At 43.3% G+C, this 19035-nt stretch overlaps 1 protein-coding gene across 1 annotated transcript in view; it reads right to left on the bottom strand.

Moving 5' to 3' along the window:
* Window positions 1–12448: 12448 nt before the first annotated feature.
* ITGA9 (integrin subunit alpha 9) overlaps window positions 12449–19035 on the bottom strand; it is a 329418-nt gene continuing 322831 nt past the window's right edge. Inside the window, exon 28 of the mRNA XM_056129639.1 lies at window positions 12449–17132. Within this exon, the coding sequence (XP_055985614.1) occupies window positions 17034–17132 (99 nt within the window). The 3' untranslated portion in view covers window positions 12449–17033. The remainder of the gene's footprint in view (window positions 17133–19035) is intronic.

Here is a 19035-nt window from a genome sequence, read left to right as displayed (position 1 = left end):
TTGGGGGATGGGTTTGAGGTTGCGGTATCTGCTTTTCTGTTCTTTTTTTCAATCTAGGGGATCAAACCCAGGGCCTCAAACATGTGAGGTATGTCCTCAACCACTGAGCAGCCACAGCCAAAGCCCTGAAATGAACAGCTGTGTCCCTGCTGGCTGCTTTTATTTGGTTTTCTAACAAACTCTTCCCCATACTGAGCACTGGCTGTTCCCATCTCTTCTCTAAACACGCAATGTTTTCTACAGCATAGATGTACAGCATCTCCAGACCTTCTTATCTGCTCCACCGGGCTGGGCTTACCATTTGTCAGTCGAGTGGCGCGCCAGTTCTTCCTCACAAAATGGTCGTAACTCCTGGCTCCTGTGGGTAAACTTTCTCTCCTGTGCTTTGATGCAGCCTGACTTTTCCTTTGGGTCTGAGGCACTGCGGGGTAAGGGAGGAAGGCTGAGCTCTTTTCTGGGCCTTCAGGTAAGGCAGAAAGGGCCCCTTTAACCAAGAATCAAGAAGGCTCCTGGAATCCTCCCCTGGGTCCTCAGAGCATTTGTGGGTCCTACTCATTTCCTCATCTCTTCTTTATTTCACATAAGCAATCGCATCATCTGTGGGTCTAACGAATTTTCCAGTTAACATGCCCCCTCTTCTGATTTCAAGTCTGATTTTTGGCACCCTCAGTCCTGTGGGGCTGCTGAGGGAAAGGATTCTTTAACAATTTACTTGTTTGGGGGCCAGAGCAATAGTACAGTGGGTAAGGCACTTATCTTGCATGAAGCTGACCTGGGTTCCATCCCCGGCATCCCATGTGATCCCCCAAGCACCACCAGGAGTGATTCCTGAGTGCAGAGTCAGGAGTAACCCCTGAACATCACTGGGTGTATCCCCAAAGCCAAAAGAAAATACTGTTTTAAATTTATCTTCATTTAGGCACCACGATTTATAAAACTGTCAATAACAAGAGTTTCGAGCATTTAGTGCTCTGGTTCCAAACCCTCCACCACTATCTGCATCTGTCCACCAATGACCCCAGGTTTCCTCCCTCTCCTTCCCCTGCCTCCTTAGCAAACTTTGCTTTTTAAATTCCCTTCTTGGAGTTTGGGTCCCCTGCTTATACTAGAGTTGACTCTTACTGTTTTGCTGTACACAGTTACTTCTTCTTGACAACAGAATACTACTTGTGGAAATATAAGGGCTGCTGGGAAATATATGGCAGTTTATTATGGAATGAAACCCCTTGCACTACTGACAACTCACTGTGGGGGCATTGGAACAGCCTGCAGAGGAGAAGGAAAAATTTCTGTGCTTAGAAATAATTCTTGAGAGAAATGAAAACTCAAGTCACAAAAACCTAAAAAGGATTTTCAGAATACACCATTTTTGGTAGTTGTTTCCCAAATTGAAAACAACCCAAATACCCTGCATCAGGTGACTAGTCAAACCTCCAGTGATTTATTATTCAATAGTACCTGTGAATTTAGTATTCAATAGTATCTATTCAATAGAACAGGTAGAAATAAATAGGAGCAAATTCTTGATATATGTAAAAACTTGGGTAGATCTTAAGGACGTTAGCCTGACTAAGGTAAGCTAATCTCATATTACTTTCCTGTCAATTAAAAGAAATGCATTTAATGAGTTGATAGTATAGAGATTAAAGAGTTTGCCTTGGAGATGACCAACCCTGGTTCTATCCCAGACACTACATATAGGCATTTTCAAGAGTGATCCCTGAGCACAGAGCCAAGAGTAAGCATCAAAACAAACAATGAATATATTTTTGTTTCTCTGTTACTAGTCAGAGATGTTCTGCACACACAAGATATTTGACAAAGCAAAAGTTGGCCACACAATTTTAACACAATTCTTGCAAGTACCAACAGATTCTTTTCTGGTTTAGATTTAGGAATATATTTTCTCATGGAAACAAGGTTGGGAACAGCACTTGGTCCCATCAAAAAAACCTATTGATCTCATCATGTATCTCCCATAGAGTGTTAGAGTCTAGTGCTCCCACAGAAACCAATCGAATATATTTTCTCTGAGAAAATTAATCCAAACTTTGAACTTGAGATGCCAAAATTGCATTTATAATAAAACCAGGATATTCCTTCTCCCTCTCTCTGACATGGGTTAAGGGGCTTTCCACATAATGTCCTTTCATATAATAGACCCCAAGAAGAAGTGGGAACAGCCTGCAGAGGAGAAGAACAATTTCTGTGCACAGAAATAATTCTGGAAAGAATACACAACTGAAATAAATGGTCTAGATTCTGATGTCACATAGGTAATCTTTTGTAAAGACAAATTATAGATGGGGGCTGGAGAGATAGTATAGTGGGTAGAGCACTTATCTTACATGTGGCTGACCCAGGTTTAATTCCAGGCACCTCATAAATTCCCTCATGTCTCCAGGAGTGATTTCTGTGTGCAAAACCAGTAGTAACCCCTGAGCATTGCTGGGTGTAGCCCCCAAACAACAAAAGACAAATTATAGATGAGGTGATATATTCATTGTTGGCAGTACTCAGGAGTGGTGGAGAATGGGTAGAATGAGGGAGTTTTATGATGATTAGTCTTGATTGTGCTGATGGTTATGGAAATTTACACAGGTGATCAAACTACAAATTTCCAGACCACACACAGATACAAATGAGGGCGCAGCATATAAAAAGGGATGGAATCAAAGAGTCTCCAGTCTTTGTTAATTGATACTGTATGTATTATAGCCACATGAGGTATTACTGCTGGGGAAGACTGAGAAAAGGACTGAATTTGTTTTATTCTTCAGTGACCGATGGGGTCAATTTTTTTTCAAAATAAAGTTAAAAAGCTGATGAAATATATGTAGCAAAGGCAATAAAGTGGTGGTAGGGTTCTAGGTAGTTGTTGGAATACTGTTTGCAATTTCCTAAACTATTTCTCAGCTTCAGAATAAATGACAAGAAGATCCTTTTCGTTCCTTTGATAGGACTCGCCCACAACCTTAATATGAGTCAATAGGCATAAAGCCATCAATCACATACACACACACACACACACACACACACACACACACACACACACACACACGGATTCTAGCTCCTAATTTGAGTTCTGTGCTGGCAACTCAAAGCAAGGAAGGAAACGTGAGGGGTAGATTTATCAGTGAGTGACAGTTATTTTCTTCTTTATGTCAGAGATGAAAGAAACTGTCATATGAATGGTTTTAGAAATTGAAGATTGTTTTGTTTTTTTCTTAATGCAGGGAAAAAATATCTGTAGGTTGCAAAGAAACAGCTCTTTCATATGCATTGAGTGCTGCTGTGGAGATGAACATATGTTTTTAAAGGGACATAGTTGACTGGAAGGTTTGGAGAGACAGAGAAAACAGAGATCTATGCCAATAGAACAGAACGGGGAGGCAGGCTTAAGCCCTTACATGGAATTTTACCAGGGCATCAAGACCCCACTGATGGAGGGGAAAACAGTACTCTAAGAAATGGTGCTCAGAAAACTGGATATCCACAAGTAAAAGAACAGAAGTTGGACCATCACCTAAGGTCATATGCAAACATGTATCCCTAAAATGGATCAAAGACTTAAGCCTAAGACTTGTAGTCAATAGAACATTTAGAATAAAACATAGGATAATAACTAGAATTTAGCAGAAATTTAGTGGTGATGACACCAAAGGTATAGATAACAAAATTAAAATGAAAAACACTGGAGTTCATGAAAATAAAAAATGCATTCTGCACGAGCCAGAGTGGCTAGCTCACAGAATAAGAGAAAGTATTTGCCAATCTGTGATCTGATAAGGACTTAATACTCAAAATAAATAACTCCTAAAATTCTACAACCAAAATCAAAACGAGAAAAAAAAATCCGAAAATGAGCAAAAGATCTGAACAGCAATTTGCTCAAAGAAGATACACGAATGGTCAATAAGTATATGTGAGGATGCTCAACATCAGTAATCATCAGGGAAATGAAAATTAAAACTATGGTAAATGCCCTTTCACCCCCCACCCCCCTATAAGACAAGTCAAAAACATCCAGTGTTGGGAAGAAGTAGAGGAATCTTTTCTGTATTCTTGCTAGAGATGTAAAATGTCCAGCCACCACCACCACAAACAAACAAACAAAAAACCAAAAAACAAAAACTAGCCAATTTCTCCTCAAACTGAAAATATTGTTATGTCTATCAGTTCAACCCCAAACAACTCAAAGCAGAGTCTTGAAGAGATTATTTGCAAGCCCATATTTGTAGAAACAAGCCAAGGGTCCGCAATTGAGTGGAGAGATAAGCCGAGTGTATATGCTTACAGTTGAATGTTATTCAGCCTCATAGGAAAGGAAGCACTATGACATGCTATGATGAAACACTGGGTACATTTACACTAAGTGAAATGAGTTATTCTCTGAGAGAATTTGATTCAACTCGGGAGACTTGCAGAAACCAGAATTATAAGGACTAAAAGCTGGGTGGTAGGCCTCAGGACAACTCAGTGGCAGGGGTCTGCCTTGTATGCACGAAACTGTGAACAGTGCCTCTGTGTGGGGTTTAGGCAGTGGCACTGATGTTTGGGATTCCTTGTGCCACAACAAAAAATGCACAGTTTCTGGCACACCCAACCATGTATGAGTACACAACAATCAAAGTGGTGACCACCTAGTGTGTGTGCATCACAACTAAGGGTGGGTGATCCCCCAATCATCACAACAAAAACCACAATGTAAACAGGAGAGGGAAAACAGGAAGTAGTCACTGCCAGTGGTTTGAGTGGGGAGCAGATCAGTGAAGTGTTTAATAGGGTTTTGTTTGGAAAGCTCTGGAAAGATGGTGGGATGATTATACAGTAATGTGAATGCTTTCTGTTGTGTGTGTGTGTGTGTGTGTGTGTGTGTGTTGTAGGCCATTCTTAGTAGTGCTGGGGGAACATATGGGGCTGGGAATGGAACCTGGGATTCCTGAATGCAAGCATGCACACCACAAGTCTTTGAACTCTCTTCCCTGTTCCCTGCTGGTGTGAATGTATTTTATATACATTTAAAACCAATAAGGTGAAAAAGACTCTATCATGTGTATTTCACCATAGTCAAAAGTTTTTTTTTTGTGTGTGTGTGAAAGAGAGAGAGAGAGAAGGAGGAAGGGAGAGAGGGAGAGAGACTTGGGACAAGGGGGCTGGTGAGCTGACAGTACAAGCTGCAAGCTGCCCAGTAGTCAGTGGAACATGATGAAAGTTCCCTCCATGGTGGTATTTGAACAGAAGCTGGAAGAGTACAAATTCAGGGATGCTGCAGAAAATACTCCTACAAAGAGTGAGATCCAGTAGATAGTCAATGTCTAGCTCCAGATTCCAGACAAAGGAGCTGGAGTGATAGTACAGCGCGTAGGGTGTTTGCCTTGCATGCAGCCAACCAGGCTTAATCCCCAGCATTCCATATGGTGCCCTGAGCACTTCCAGGATTGATTCCTATGTGCAGCTTCAGGGATAATCTCTGAGCATAGCCAAGCGTGACCAGAACAACAACAAAACAAAAATGAAAACAGATTCCAGACGAAGCTGGTATGTGCCAGACTGCTGAAAGGAAAGCCAGAGCAAGATATCATCACACAAGACCCAAACCCAAACACCTGCTCACCAGCAGTCCCAGCCTGCCTTCCATTCCCAAATGCTCTCCGCTGCCATGGGCATGATCATCAGTCCCTGTGCTTATCTGGTCTGGGAGTCTTGATTGAGCTGGGTGTCTCTCTAAGATATCCTCGGTGAGGTTCCAAGACAAGGTGGGGTAGTGGCGGGAGAGGAGTTGTCACTGAACAGACTTCCTGCTGTTCCATGGATCCTGGGGGATGTGGGTTTCTGCTGCTTCTGGCTACTTCTCTCCTGCTGGGCTTGTTCTTATGGTCTGCCTAAGTCGAGAGTTCATCCTCTCAGTCACACCTTCCTGTCCCTGACACAGCACTGGTGTGATTTGCAGAAGATTTGCAGAAGTGATCACAATAGAGATTTTATATTGCAAATATCCTGGAAAAATCTCTCAGATTTGGATGGATGGATGGTCATTGTGCCCAGAAGCACAATTTGGTACATAGTCTGTATGTTCTTAAATATGTTAACTATTAATGGATGGGGTCTTAGAACTAGCTCTGTGCTGGGGGAGGGGAGGTCTAGCGTCCCTTTAGGAAGTTGTGCCATTAACTCTAGTTGGATTTTGCAATACACATTGTTATTCCCGTGGGCCAAGTCCTTGCTTGAAGTCCGTGCTAACTTCAGAGAGACTAAAGGGGTTCCAGTGAGAAGACCTAAGGATAAAAGTCCAACCATGTAAATCATCTCTGCCTGACCTCATACATCCTTTCAGAGATCTGATCTGCAGTCCACGAGTTGGAGAAAACACACAGAATTACCACCATACATCACAAAGGTGCAGGTATTCTACGATACACGCTCATTTTCAGAGGCCTATAGCAGTGCAGGCCTCATGATCCCATGTAAATATTGTTTTATTGTCTCAAGAGGCTTCCAAGTGCACTCAAGATAATTCTTTGGCACCTGGTAGTGTACATTCTTAGCCTGAGTTAGGGAAAGACCATGCATTTATTTAGGTTATGTATCTTCTCAGATCCAAACTTTCTTAGACATTTCTGTTAAGTTTGGGGGTTACAAATTTAGCGAAGGCTGCATAAGTACCATAAAAATCCATCCTAATTCTATTTCTCCTAATGTGAAACACTGACAGGAAAGATTCCAATTTATACACTTATTTCCATCAGCTTGTGCATTCACACCAGCTTCAAGCCACAATTAATGGCAAGCTTAGTATGAAATCAATTTTACTACATTCAGTTCCTGCCAACAACTACATCAATAGCAGTGTTGCCTATAAAACCTTCAACTCAAAGGTAGATCTACTTAAATAAATAAAAAACCCAGAGGGAGCAAATAACTTGTCTAAATGGACAGACCTTCTCATCTTTTTTGCTTTCAGGATCTTACATAATCAGTTTTTACAGATGTCAGACAGTATTTAATAGTAAATTCTCAATAGAGCTTATGAGAATTACTTGAGACTGGAAGTTACTAGGATTCTCTTTTTATTAGATTATTTTAAACTTATGACATTATTTCAAACATACAAAAACTAGGGCTTTCCATTTCTTTGTGGGTAACTGGCTTTCCAGCTGAAGTCATCTAAAATTGCAAAATAAAGTATCACATTTATTAGGCTGGGGATGTAGCTCTGTGGTAGAGCATTTGTCTTGCATGTGTGAAGCCCTTGGTTTGATCCCTGACACAGCAAAAAAAATTATATATGTTCGTATTAAGTCATTAAAAAAACCCATAGCAGGAACATAAGGCATACTCAGGCAAAGAACAAAATTAAAGTATGAATCCAGGTGGAAGAAGTAAGTAGGAGGCTAAAGTTCATTTGTGCCTTGAGACTGTTTGTCAAACTGAACAAACTCAGACATAAATTTCAGAGCATCATGGACAGTGGAGTCATAAGGCTGAAATCACTATGAGAAGGCAATATCAAAGGCTCTCCCATTCATAAATCTGGGCAAAAGGGCTACATTGACAGTATAAAGATGAATGAATGAGAAGTAAGCTCACCATCATTCCATGCTCAAAGTACCCCAACAAAACCACTCAATTAGAGCTCAGGTCTTGATGGAGGAGACAAATCATTTCCCAGAGAGAATCCATAATCTCAGCCTCGCTCTGATACCAGTGTTTGGCTGAATGCTGGTTCCTGGAATATCTGCAAAAAAGTCTCCTGCGAAGAATTTAAAACAATACCAGGGTATGACTTCTCTTGGCACTTGTTAGAAGTGAAAGAAAATCTTGCCTAGAGGAAACCACCTCAACTTCCCACAAGTAAATCCTATGGAAAATGAGTCGTTTATGGTAGAAAAATTACTAAACACAAAAGGAAATAACATGTATTACAAAGCAATCAAGGTTAGCAGACTTCAAAATAAAAAACTTAAACACAGGGGCAGGGATAAGAAACTATAATAAATGCTTGCATGAATTAGGGCAGAATCAGAGGTGATCCGGGGAATGACTCAGAGGCTCAGGGGCATGTTTTGTGAGTGCATGGTGACCAGCTTGGTTCCCACTGCATGCTCTGAGCACTGTGCCCACAGCTCTGATGCTTGTATCTGTTGGCTTTGTTGTATATGAGTGAGTCCTAGGGCAATGAGAAATTTCCAGCCACACTGTAGCTGGATGTACGTGAGCACTAAAACAAAGGGGGGCCCCAGAGAGCACTGTTTGTGAGAAGATAGGATCAAAAAATGTGATCCCCATGAGCATAACACTAAAGGGTTGAGGGTGAGTGCCTGGAGTGGTAACCCTAGTAGGTGCAGCAGCCAAAATCCTGTGCACACCCCACTCTTGTGTGTGTAACCCTGGATTATGGCCACAGCAAAGAGGATGATGAAGGGACAGCTGGAGAGCTAAGGAGAACTTAGAGAAAAGGGGCTGGGGAAGTAGCCCAGGGATTAAAATGTTTCCATTGCACACGGCTAACCCAGGTTTGATTCCTGAGCCCTGCTAGGAGTGATCACTGTGCAAAGCCAGGAGTAAACCCTGATCACTGCTGGTTGTGGCCCAACCCTCACCCTCAACCCCACCCCTGCAAAAAAAGGAAATAAACCTGAATGAACAACTCAAACTCTCTAAAACTGAAATTCAGGGTATCTGTAAATTTAAAAAATCTACAACTGGAAATAAAAATTAAGGTGGAGAGAGGGACAGAGAAGTGAGAAGGCAAGTAGAGTAAAGGTGGGTAGGGCGCTTGCCTTGTACACAGTTGACTTCGGCTTGATTCCCCAGCATCTTTTATAGTTCCCTGAGCCCTGTCACAGGAGGATTCTTGAAACTCTCTTGACTGTAATATGCATGATATGGACCAAGAGAGATTCTAGGTGAGACCCACAAGGGGTCATGGGAGAGAAGGGCAGGAGCAGCAAGAGACTCTATCAGAGGGGCTGGACAAGTAAATACTCTGGAAGAATGGGTCCACACTGGGTCACAGGACCAGCAGAAGAGCCAGCCCTGGCAGTCCACCCAACCCCACCTGTTGCACACCAGACAGGGAAGAAAGAGAGCCTCTAGAGGAATGGCGAGTACAACTAGGGTTGTATGAAGTGGAGCCTTATGAAAAAGACAAGATTGAAACAGACAAGACATGCGATCCAGGAGCCTCTGCAGGCTTAATTGCAATCAGGCTTAGGTTTATATACCTCAAGAGAAAAAGAGGGAACAATGGATGAATCTCTGGGGGGAGATTCCCACACAAGCCCACAAACAGTGGAACAGGGTGTTCTTGTCCCTCAGTCTCCCTGCTGCTGGGGGGAAATTAGCTTGCTCAATGGTCCCTGATGTTAGGCAAAGAAGTTGGGTGTTGCAGCCGGCTGTCTGAGGAGGGAGAAAGGAGTTGCTGGCGGGAAGCCAAGGGGGTCCTGCCAGGGGAGGGGGACCCCTCACTCGGTTGCTTGGGTCAAAGTTCAGGGGTCCAACCTCGACCCCAGTTGTTCTCCCAATCATTCTCTGCAGCGCCTTACAGGGAAGCAAGGTAGAATGCAGTGCTTCAGTCAGAAACAACGTGAAATGCGAACACAGCAATATGACAACATCCTTAAAATATAAAACACAGGGAGCCAGAGACATAATACGGAGGCTAAGGTATATGTTTTGCATGTGGCCAACCCTAGTTTGATCCCCAGTACTATAAGTGTTCCCCTGAACACCACCAGGAATGATCCCTGAGCACAGAGCCAGGAGTAAGTTCTGAGCACTGCTGGGTGTCACCACAATCCTGTATATATAAAATGACCAAGTACTCAGGCTTAATATCATGGAAGTAAAACTACAGATATAATGTGTCTAAGGACAGGCATCTTGCCCACATGGCAAAGCCTGGCAAGCTATTCGTGATGTATTCGATATGCCAAACACAGTAACAACAATTCTCACAATGTTACTGGGCCCGCTTGAGTAAATCAATGAACAATGGGAGGACAGTGACAGTGACAGTGAAGGACAGGCATGCATTAGGTAGGAAGAGAGTGCAATATGAGGCTGAAGAGGGGATAAAGAAGGGAAAAAGAGTCACTTACAACAAGAAAGGGGGTTGAGTGGACAGAAAGAGGACTGACCACACGTCTGAATTTCTTCCCATCTCACATAAAGTTTTCCCCCTTATTTAAATCCATTCATATGGAAGGATTTAAAGCTGTATGCTTAGGATAACTCAACTATATTCTGAGTGCTCAGGAGAGAAGACGGGTGTGGTACTTGTTGGTTTTCTCTGATATGGTCTTGCGTCTCATTCTCTATTAATTCATTCACCTCCACTGTGTTATATGAGACTTCTGGGAAGGCTATTGAAGAGGGAAGGGCATGCACCATTTTATTCTTTTTCCTGGCTGGTACATATATAATGACTTGTGCCCTGTTTGCTATCTGGGACTTTAGAAAACTTGGGCCTGTACCCTGATCATCTATGACACTCCAAAACCAGGAGAATCCATATCTGGTCTGCTTTAGGTGAGAAAGGAGCACACTTGTATCATGAGGATTTTATGGCATGATTACTATTATTCTTCTGGTTGACGGCTCACCAGGCAGTGCTGAGGGGCTGCTCCCAGTTCTGCTCTTAGGGGTGACTTCTGGTTGTGCTCAGGGAACCATCTGATGGCAGGAACTGAAGCCAGGTCATCCAGACACAAGATCCCATGTGTTCTACTGCTGAATCATAGACCCAGCTTATCATGTTCAGGCTCCGGTTGTTTGTTGTTTGAATTTTTAAAATTATATGGAAGAAAATACACTAAACTTTAAGGTGGGTTCTGAAGAGATGTCAGCGTGGAGAGAATCTCCTTCAGTCTAACCTGCAACTTCTTAGAACAAAGTCCTTTTTTAAAGGGATGCATTTTTTTTTTTATCAATTTGGTGTCTTCAAAGGGCATTAGGGATATTTGAGATGCTATGAAGTTCTAGAATTTTTTTCAATTATAGAAAAACCATATGAAATAAAGTATAAAATAATATGGATTAAATTTGGAGGTGATGGAGAGGCTGGTGTTATTTCAGATTTCAGAAAGCTGGAGTGATAGCATAGCAGGTAGGGCATTTGCTTTGCACGTGGCCAACCTGAGTTCAATTCAAGTTTGATTCCTTCTCCCTTCTCGGAGAGCTTGGCAAGCTACCGAGAGTATCTCGCCCACAAGGCAAAGGCTGGCAAGCTACCCATGATGTATTTGATATGCCAAAAACAGTAACAAGTCTCACAATGGAGATGTTACTGGTGCCTGCTCAAGCAAATCGATGAACAATGGGAGGACAGTGCTACAGTGGCAACCCCTTGCTCTCCCCACTTTTGTTAGAGGTGCTCCCCAAGTGAATAGCCATGTTTTCAGGGCAGGTGGCTCTGCTGATGGGCAGTTGCCAGTTTGTGTGTTCAGGCAGAGTGCCAAGGGAGTGCCTATTTTCAATTATGTCACTGGGTTTGGTCACCCAGAGAGTGTAAGAGCCTGCAGGATGCAGAGTCTGGACAGGGAAACCGTCATTGAATGGGAGGCTGAAGACATCAATGGTCGATTTCCTTCCTCTACATTTTATGTCTTTTAATTTCTTTCTGTCTGTCAAGAACTTTTCTCACTGGGAAATCTGGTTGGACAACCCCAGAGAAGCTCATTTAATTAGTTTTAGTGACAGTGGCAAGTCCTGTTAAGCCAGAAAGCATCTGAAAGAAAGCAATTAGAATGCTTGAAATTACTCACTAGCCCATTGTCCTTGGTGTCCTCTCAACAATACTCTTCACAGCACACAGGTCTCTTTCTTTCTACGCCTCCAGTTTGGCTTAGCGAGGCCTAGTCTCACAGAGGCAATTTTATTCAAAATAATCTGTATATGTTTCATTGTTAACAAAAGAATTACAAGCTCACTGAAGCAAGCTAGAATCCATACAACTGAACAAAACAGAACAAAAAGCAAAGCCCAGACTCTGACAATCCCACTAGCCTAAGGACAACTAGCTTTGATCCTTCAGTGGAGGTCTTTGTATATCCCGTTCCTTTCTTGTGGAATGTATGAGTATAAAATTTAAGTTCAAGGCGTAATAAAATAAATTCAAAGAAGTAAAATGGAATAGAAAACAAAAACCAGTCACTTTAAATGGCATAGTCAATGTCTTACTCTTGAAAAAGACCAGTCAGTGGATTTTGTTGGTCCCATCTAGGGGGAAAAAATTGAATAACATACAAAGGCACAACATTTGAGATAAGATCAGAGATGTCACTAGACAAATGGAGGCAATTAAAAATATAAGAGAACACAATGTTTATAAACATGTAAGCCTGTTACCAAAGAGCTTCTGGGAAAATGCTTACGACTGCTGACTGCTGGAAACTAGCTACTGACAATGAGAAACTCACTCATGCAGTTTGGTTACATTTATCTTAAGGTTATGGCTTTGGGAGATGGGAGATGCAGAGGAGTGGCCACGAAACAGAGGCCACGCAAGGAGGACAGTTCAAGTCACACTGAGTGGGTGATTCATGTGCAATTGGATGGACCTGGACATACTCTTTAATTATTATGTTGTGTCCCACGGAAAACCCTTCTTGAACCCCTTATTAAAAAGGCTCACATTTTCCATTAGCAAAGAAACCGCAGACCAGACTCCTGAATCCTTGGTAGCCATTCTTTATTCCAAACATGTATATTTGTAAACCTGCATTTTCCAAACAGTGTCAGTAAATTAGAAGTGATGGCATAGACGTTAATACACGTGAGTTTGCGGAGAGAAATGACCCTCCCACCAAAGTCCCTCAACAGAAATGTGTGGGAGGCATCAAGCAAGTTCTGGAGGTGAACTCAGTGAAGTGCCTGCTATGCAAAGCTATCACTCTTCAAGCTTTCAGAACTCATGCTGCCAACCATACCGTGCACATTAGAAAATTCAAAAACCTTAGCAAAATCGAGAGCATTGTGCTATACAGCATTGTGTCACATGGAGAACTTGTTCAGTATTCTCCCAGTGTGCTGAAAAATCAGAAGATGATTTAGAAGCATTTACTTTGGCCCTACTGGCTCTGTATCCTTCTTTCAGCCATTCCTCATTAAAAAAATTCTCCACTGTATATATTATTGCTCTATGTAGCAAAACAAAGCAGAACTAAAACCCTGCATATTGGAGCATTTATGAAATAACACACAATTTATACCTCTTATCTGCTAAAGAACCATTTCTCCCAAAGAACAATTATTTGCTGTGCACCTCTAAATTTCATGAAGTTTGGACCAAGTAGGTTTCACTAGGTTTTGTATATCACCTAGACATAACTGTTCACCTGGCCATAATGTAGCCAAAAAATACCCCAATAGAATAACTTTTAAAGAAATCACTAAACTAGGCTTCAACAGGCAACATGCAGCACTCACATATCACTGGGGGTGGGGGCGGGGAGGGGTACTATACTTGGGCAATGAAAGTGGGTCCCAGATGTTCCCAGTAGTGCTACTGGCTGTTTTTAACCTCCATGTCCTTGGTCAAGGACTGTAGGTGTGAGTCTTTCTATTGGATCTTCTGAAAGCTTACCATACTTCTTGGTGATGCTGATGGAAAGTTCCTGAAGAACTGTCAGAGCCTCATGACCTCCAGAGGAAATGATTCCTGACATGTGCCTGTGTGTGCTCTAGTTCCTAGATGTCAAGGCCTCTTGGCTGCAGGCTCACTCAGGGGATGCTCCAAATTCTCAAGTCCCTTGTAAATTGAGCTAAGTGAATCTTTTTGGAAGAAGGGCCAGTATTTTACTCCATCTTTTTAAAGATTCCTTTCACAATTATAAAGCATCTCCATCCTCCTGACAGTTGGTAAATGTCCAACTTAACTTGGGGTCATTTGGTACAAGAGATCTTATAGAATCTCGCCATGAGCCCACAGAAGCAGAAAGGGTGGAATCAGAAAGCACAGTGGAGTTTTAAAGAATATTCTGGAGATGTAATATGAGTAACACTCTGTCTGCTTCCCCTGAGAGCCTCTTGACCTGGATGGACCTGGTCAATCGCCCAAGTTGAGAGAGTGCTAGCAATATGCTCTACTGTTTTCTCCATCACTAAGCTGAAAACTGAACTCCCCCCGTCTGCCCCCCAATCTCCCAGTGCCTGCTGCTCAGAGCTCTGACAGGGAGAGGCACTGCTATCCTTCTTCACATGGGTTCCTGGAGTGATTGCCAATCACCGCTTCTAGTGAGGTCCAGTGAAGACTGCCTCATAAAACCCTGTGAGATGACCACACAGAATCAACCAGAAGCATTGAATTCTGACTCTGAGACTGTCTTCCCAAAAGTGAGGTTCTCTCCCCCGGGGCTGGCTAAACTCAAATCTATGGTCTTCTCTCTTCCATGCAGCCCTGGGCAGGAGACTGGATAGTGGCTAGAAATGTATTTGGCCTTAGCTGCTGATATTGAAAGACCAGATCTACCACCTGAGACTCCTACTTAAAGAACTTATTAAAGGCCAACGTCACTTTAGGGGTAAGATTTCAACCAAGACAGCTGCAGAGAAGGTCTCAGCAAGGATTTCACATTCTGAACTATGTTGTAAGGAGGGCCCCCCAAGTTGTCTCCCCCAAGCAAAAAACATACCTCAAAACATACCCTGGGGCACCTCTAGTTACTAGTGCCTGAAATCCATCAGAGACCCTATAAATAGCTGCTAAATGAGTAATTGAAACCTACTCAATACTGCTTTGATTACCGTCAGCAAATCTCATAGACATCTCAATGAGAGCTGGTTTCTCTGCCCATGCTTGCTCTGTGGTTACCTCTGTGACCCTATTCCTCAGAAGCAACATCCAGTTTCACTCTGAGATCAGTCTAGTTCACGCCATTGACTCTCTGGCTTTTCCTGCCTTTCCCCATGTTCACCAGAAAGGGAAATATGACTCACTCCTCTTCCTGCATTAGTCAAATGCCTAATAAGAAATCAAAGGATACTCCACGCCAGCTTTGTTACTACCTAGCACCCTTGGAATCTTGCCAGAATTTTAGGTCTGTTTGCAAGCATCAGTCAAGTATGTGTATGAAACACATGTTTCCCCAGAAACATTAAGTTGTGTATCTTTTAAACTATGTTTATGGATCCCCAAACATGGGGGGGGGGGAGGGAGTGGGTTCCACGAAATCAGGACCTATAACTAAGACACTTGGTGTTGTTTCTTGTTTCCTTCCTCTGTGATGCCAGAGCTTAAGAAGCCTGGAATAAGCCATTTAGGACTCTGAGAGAACTCTGTTTTCAGCTACTTGCTTTCTCTCTTGTTTTGGCGGGTTATTCAGCAGTGAGAGTGATAGCCAGAACTGCCAGAGGTCACTGAGTGTACACTCTGGGCAAGATGCAGTGCCATGCATGCTGCATCCATCATCTCGTTGTACTTTTAGAAAATCACACTGTACTAAAAACTGTGCAGCAGCACCAACTCTGATCACAAACATGGCCACATGGAGAGCTTGGTGACTGAAGGTAATAACTCAATATTCATACATTCAACAGATAGGAGAGAAAGCAAGTGACATTCCTGGATTCCTTGATATAATTTCTGTAGCACCCTGCATATTGGGGGATGCACTTGTATATCTCAGTTAGAGAAAAGGCCTGTAGCTACTGGAGCCCTCCCGATAGGAGGAACTGAGGCAGAAAGTTTACTTCTCTCATGGGTATATAAAGGTTGGGACAACTCTGAGGAGTAACTTACCCTCCAGAGATCCATGGCAGGGCACGTTGAAGGATAGGAGCTGTCTGAAATAGCACCCTGGTCTTGCTCCCTCCCCTTGCTGGCCCTGCGTTTCTCACTCCCTTACTGGTGTCACTGGCAGAATATTTCCTTAATAAGTTATTTGTATGCAAACCCTAGACTCGGGATATGTTTCTTAGGCACCTCACCAAAGACACAAAAACATATAAGGACAGACTGAGTGGTCATCTTGAGAAGGAATTTGCAACTGCCATAACTTGGGACACAAGAGTGGTAGAGAGAAATGGAGCCCTCGGAAGCCAGAGTAGCACACAAAGACAACACATCACAACATTCAGACACAAGTCTTTGCCTGGTGAGCACTGATTCAGTCCTTATGCTGTGTGGACTCTGAGGCACAATGTCTGGGATGAGATGTCATCGTGAGGTTTACCAGATGACTGCCTGGCATGGCTCCAGGCTTTTGTCCATGAATCCAAACGGAAGGAGGGTAAGAGGCCTCCTGTATATAGGTGATGCTGAACAGACTTGTTGCTAGAAATCAGGGTTTTCCATTCAGACTTCTGCTGGGAATCTTCCAAAGAAAGCAACATAGGAGGAAAAAAAATCCTAAGAGTCTTTCTTCAATCAGTCCCGCATTTGCACGTGACTCCAAACTCATCTCCAAGCAGTGAAGAGGTGAAATGTCTGAGCAGTTGTGCCATGCCCACAATCTCTGCAGCTCACTAACTCATAGCAAGAGGTTTCTTCAGATGCCTTTCTCTGCAAGTCTTTTTCTTTAAACAGCAAGTTCCAAAATACAGTTAGATTACTATTTAAAAAAAAATCCATAAAATTTTGTAAGCATGTACAGGTATTTCCAAGATTTCAGGCCAGATATCAGTGCTTGAGTGAATTATATAACTATTTAATAGAAATAATAAAACATTGATACAAATATAAAGACATAATCAGTATAAAAAGCTTATATTTATAAAAATACTTTTAGGTAACAGTTTTCCCCTGAGGGTTGACCACGCATGTTGCATCCATAAATATTGCTCGGCTCTGTCACTTCCTTTCCAAAGTTCAGAGTTCATGTTCAGAAGGATGTGGTGGTGGCAGAGTCATGTGACCTGGCCAAAGTGGCTGCCTCGGATTGGCACCTGGGCTTGATAGAATGAGGAAGAGAACAGCATCAGTGGGGCCTCCGAAAAATCTGGAGAAGATTCTTTCTTCCAAATATGGAAGATACAAAGATCAAGGACAACAGGCGAACCATTGGGTCATGGGACTGGTGCGGGGCGGGCGGTCACTGGTTTTTCTGGACCCAGTCCCAACTGTCTTCATTCTCTTTCCGGTTCTTCTCAGCTTCAATAATTTCTTTGTACCTTCGGCGAAAGAAACCCAACTGCAAGGCAGAGAGAGGAAAAGGCGGTTAGAAGTGCCGGGCACTTGCCATGGAGAGGAAGGCTGACAGTGCACTGGCTTGACAGTGCAATCTGAGTGTAGGAGGACTGAGAAAAGGCAGCTTGTGGTGCTGCCTTTCTCAACACAAGGACTTTCTGCCGGCTCTCTCATTTACGATTAAATTGTTTGTTCCTTGTTAAGTGCTTCTGGTGAAGTGTTTCCCAAACTGTGCTGGGAATTGCAAATTACTGTGGGTCCCTCAGAGGTATCTGGGAGGAAAGGAAGCTTCAGGGACAAGTAGGTTTGGGAAATACTGCATACTTTCTGTCTTGAGGAGAGTGGTCATGCAATACAGGGGTTACTCACTCAAAAGGACCTGAGAAATCCAAGGACCTCACTTTCCTTCAGGTTTGGGGGGCCTGTTTTTGATTAAAATATTAATATCCTGAGAGATATTCATTCTTGTGGAATAATTTGATAATAACCACTGTCATATAGGCTGGAGTGACAGCACAGTGGGTAGGACATTTGCCTTGCACGCGGCTGACCCGGGTTCAATTCTCCATCTCTCTCAGAGAGCCAGCAAGCTACTGAGTATCCCACCTGCACGGCAGAGCCTGGCAAGCTCTCCAGGGTATATTCGATATGTCAAAAACCATAACAACAAGTCTCACAATGGAAATGTTACTGGTGCCCGCTCGAGCAAATTGATGAACAATGGGAGGACAGTGTTACAGTGCTATTGTCATATAATAGATTTTGTGAAGGGTCTCCAGACTTTTAACATACATAGAAGTTGCGAACCATCACCAGTTGCCCCCCACGAGCGGCTCTCCAGCACGGCCACAGCCCCAGAAGCACAAGGACTTAATGCAGAACCCAGCAGCTTGGAGCAGAAAAGTGAAAGGACTATGCGTTAATCCAGGCAGTCATTTCTGCCCAGAGGGGAAAGGGTGTTGCTCCCTTCCACCCTCCTCCCTCTGGAAAGAAAGATGGCAGCCACATGGGAGCCTTGTGGACAGCAGGTATGAGCCGGGGGTGTGGGGGCGACTAGAACCTCATGGGAAGGGGGGCGTTCCGGTCCGTCCTTCACGCCCTACCGAGGTCACCAGTCGCCCCCCACGAGCGGCTCTCCAGCACAGCCACGGCCCCAGAAGCACAAGGACTTAATGCAGAACCCAGCAGCTTGGAGCAGAAAAGTGAACGGACTATGCGTTGATCCAGGCCATCAAGTCTGCTGGAGGGGAAAGGGTGTTGCCCCATTCGCCCTCTCCTCTCTGGAAAGAAAGATGGCGGCCACATGGTAGCCTTGTGGACAGCAGGTATGAGCCGGGAGTGTGGGGGCGACTAAAACCTCATGGGAAGGGGGGCGTTTCGCTCCGCCCTTCACGCCCTACCGAGGCTACCGGTTGCCCCCCGCGAGCGGCTCTCCAGCACGGCCACCACTCCAGAACACAGAAACCAATTTCTTAACTATCTGATTTTCAGTAGAAATACCTCCAGGGTCAATAGGTAAAATAGCAGAAATCCAAAACCAACATTTAATTCTTGAACCCAGCTGTAGAAAGCAAATCACTTCACAATGCTTTTTCAGCATGTCTGATTTGGGGGGGGTAAACTCTAAAAAATAGTGGTGAATCTTTTATTGAAACAATGAATCTAATCAAAGCAGATAGAGTGTTAACTAGAATTCATCTGCCTCACAGGGACGGGGAGGCGTGGGGGGTGGGGTTTTATTGGGGTTCTTCATGGTAAAAAATAAGTATTGGTAAAGGGAAATGTGTTTGATATTTGCATGACTGAGACATAAACCTGAAAGCTTTGTAACCTTTCCCACAGTGATTCAATAAATGAATAAAAAAAAAAAGTTGCGAACCAGTATTATCTAGAAACAGACAAGCAGT

Source organism: Sorex fumeus, unplaced genomic scaffold (assembly GCF_029834395.1).
Source record: "Sorex fumeus unplaced genomic scaffold, SorFum_2.1 ptg000072l, whole genome shotgun sequence".
NCBI classification, from domain to species: Eukaryota; Metazoa; Chordata; class Mammalia; order Eulipotyphla; family Soricidae; genus Sorex; species Sorex fumeus.
The sequence above is the reverse complement of the archived record's forward strand: the minus strand, read 5'-3'. Positions and strand labels throughout refer to the sequence as shown.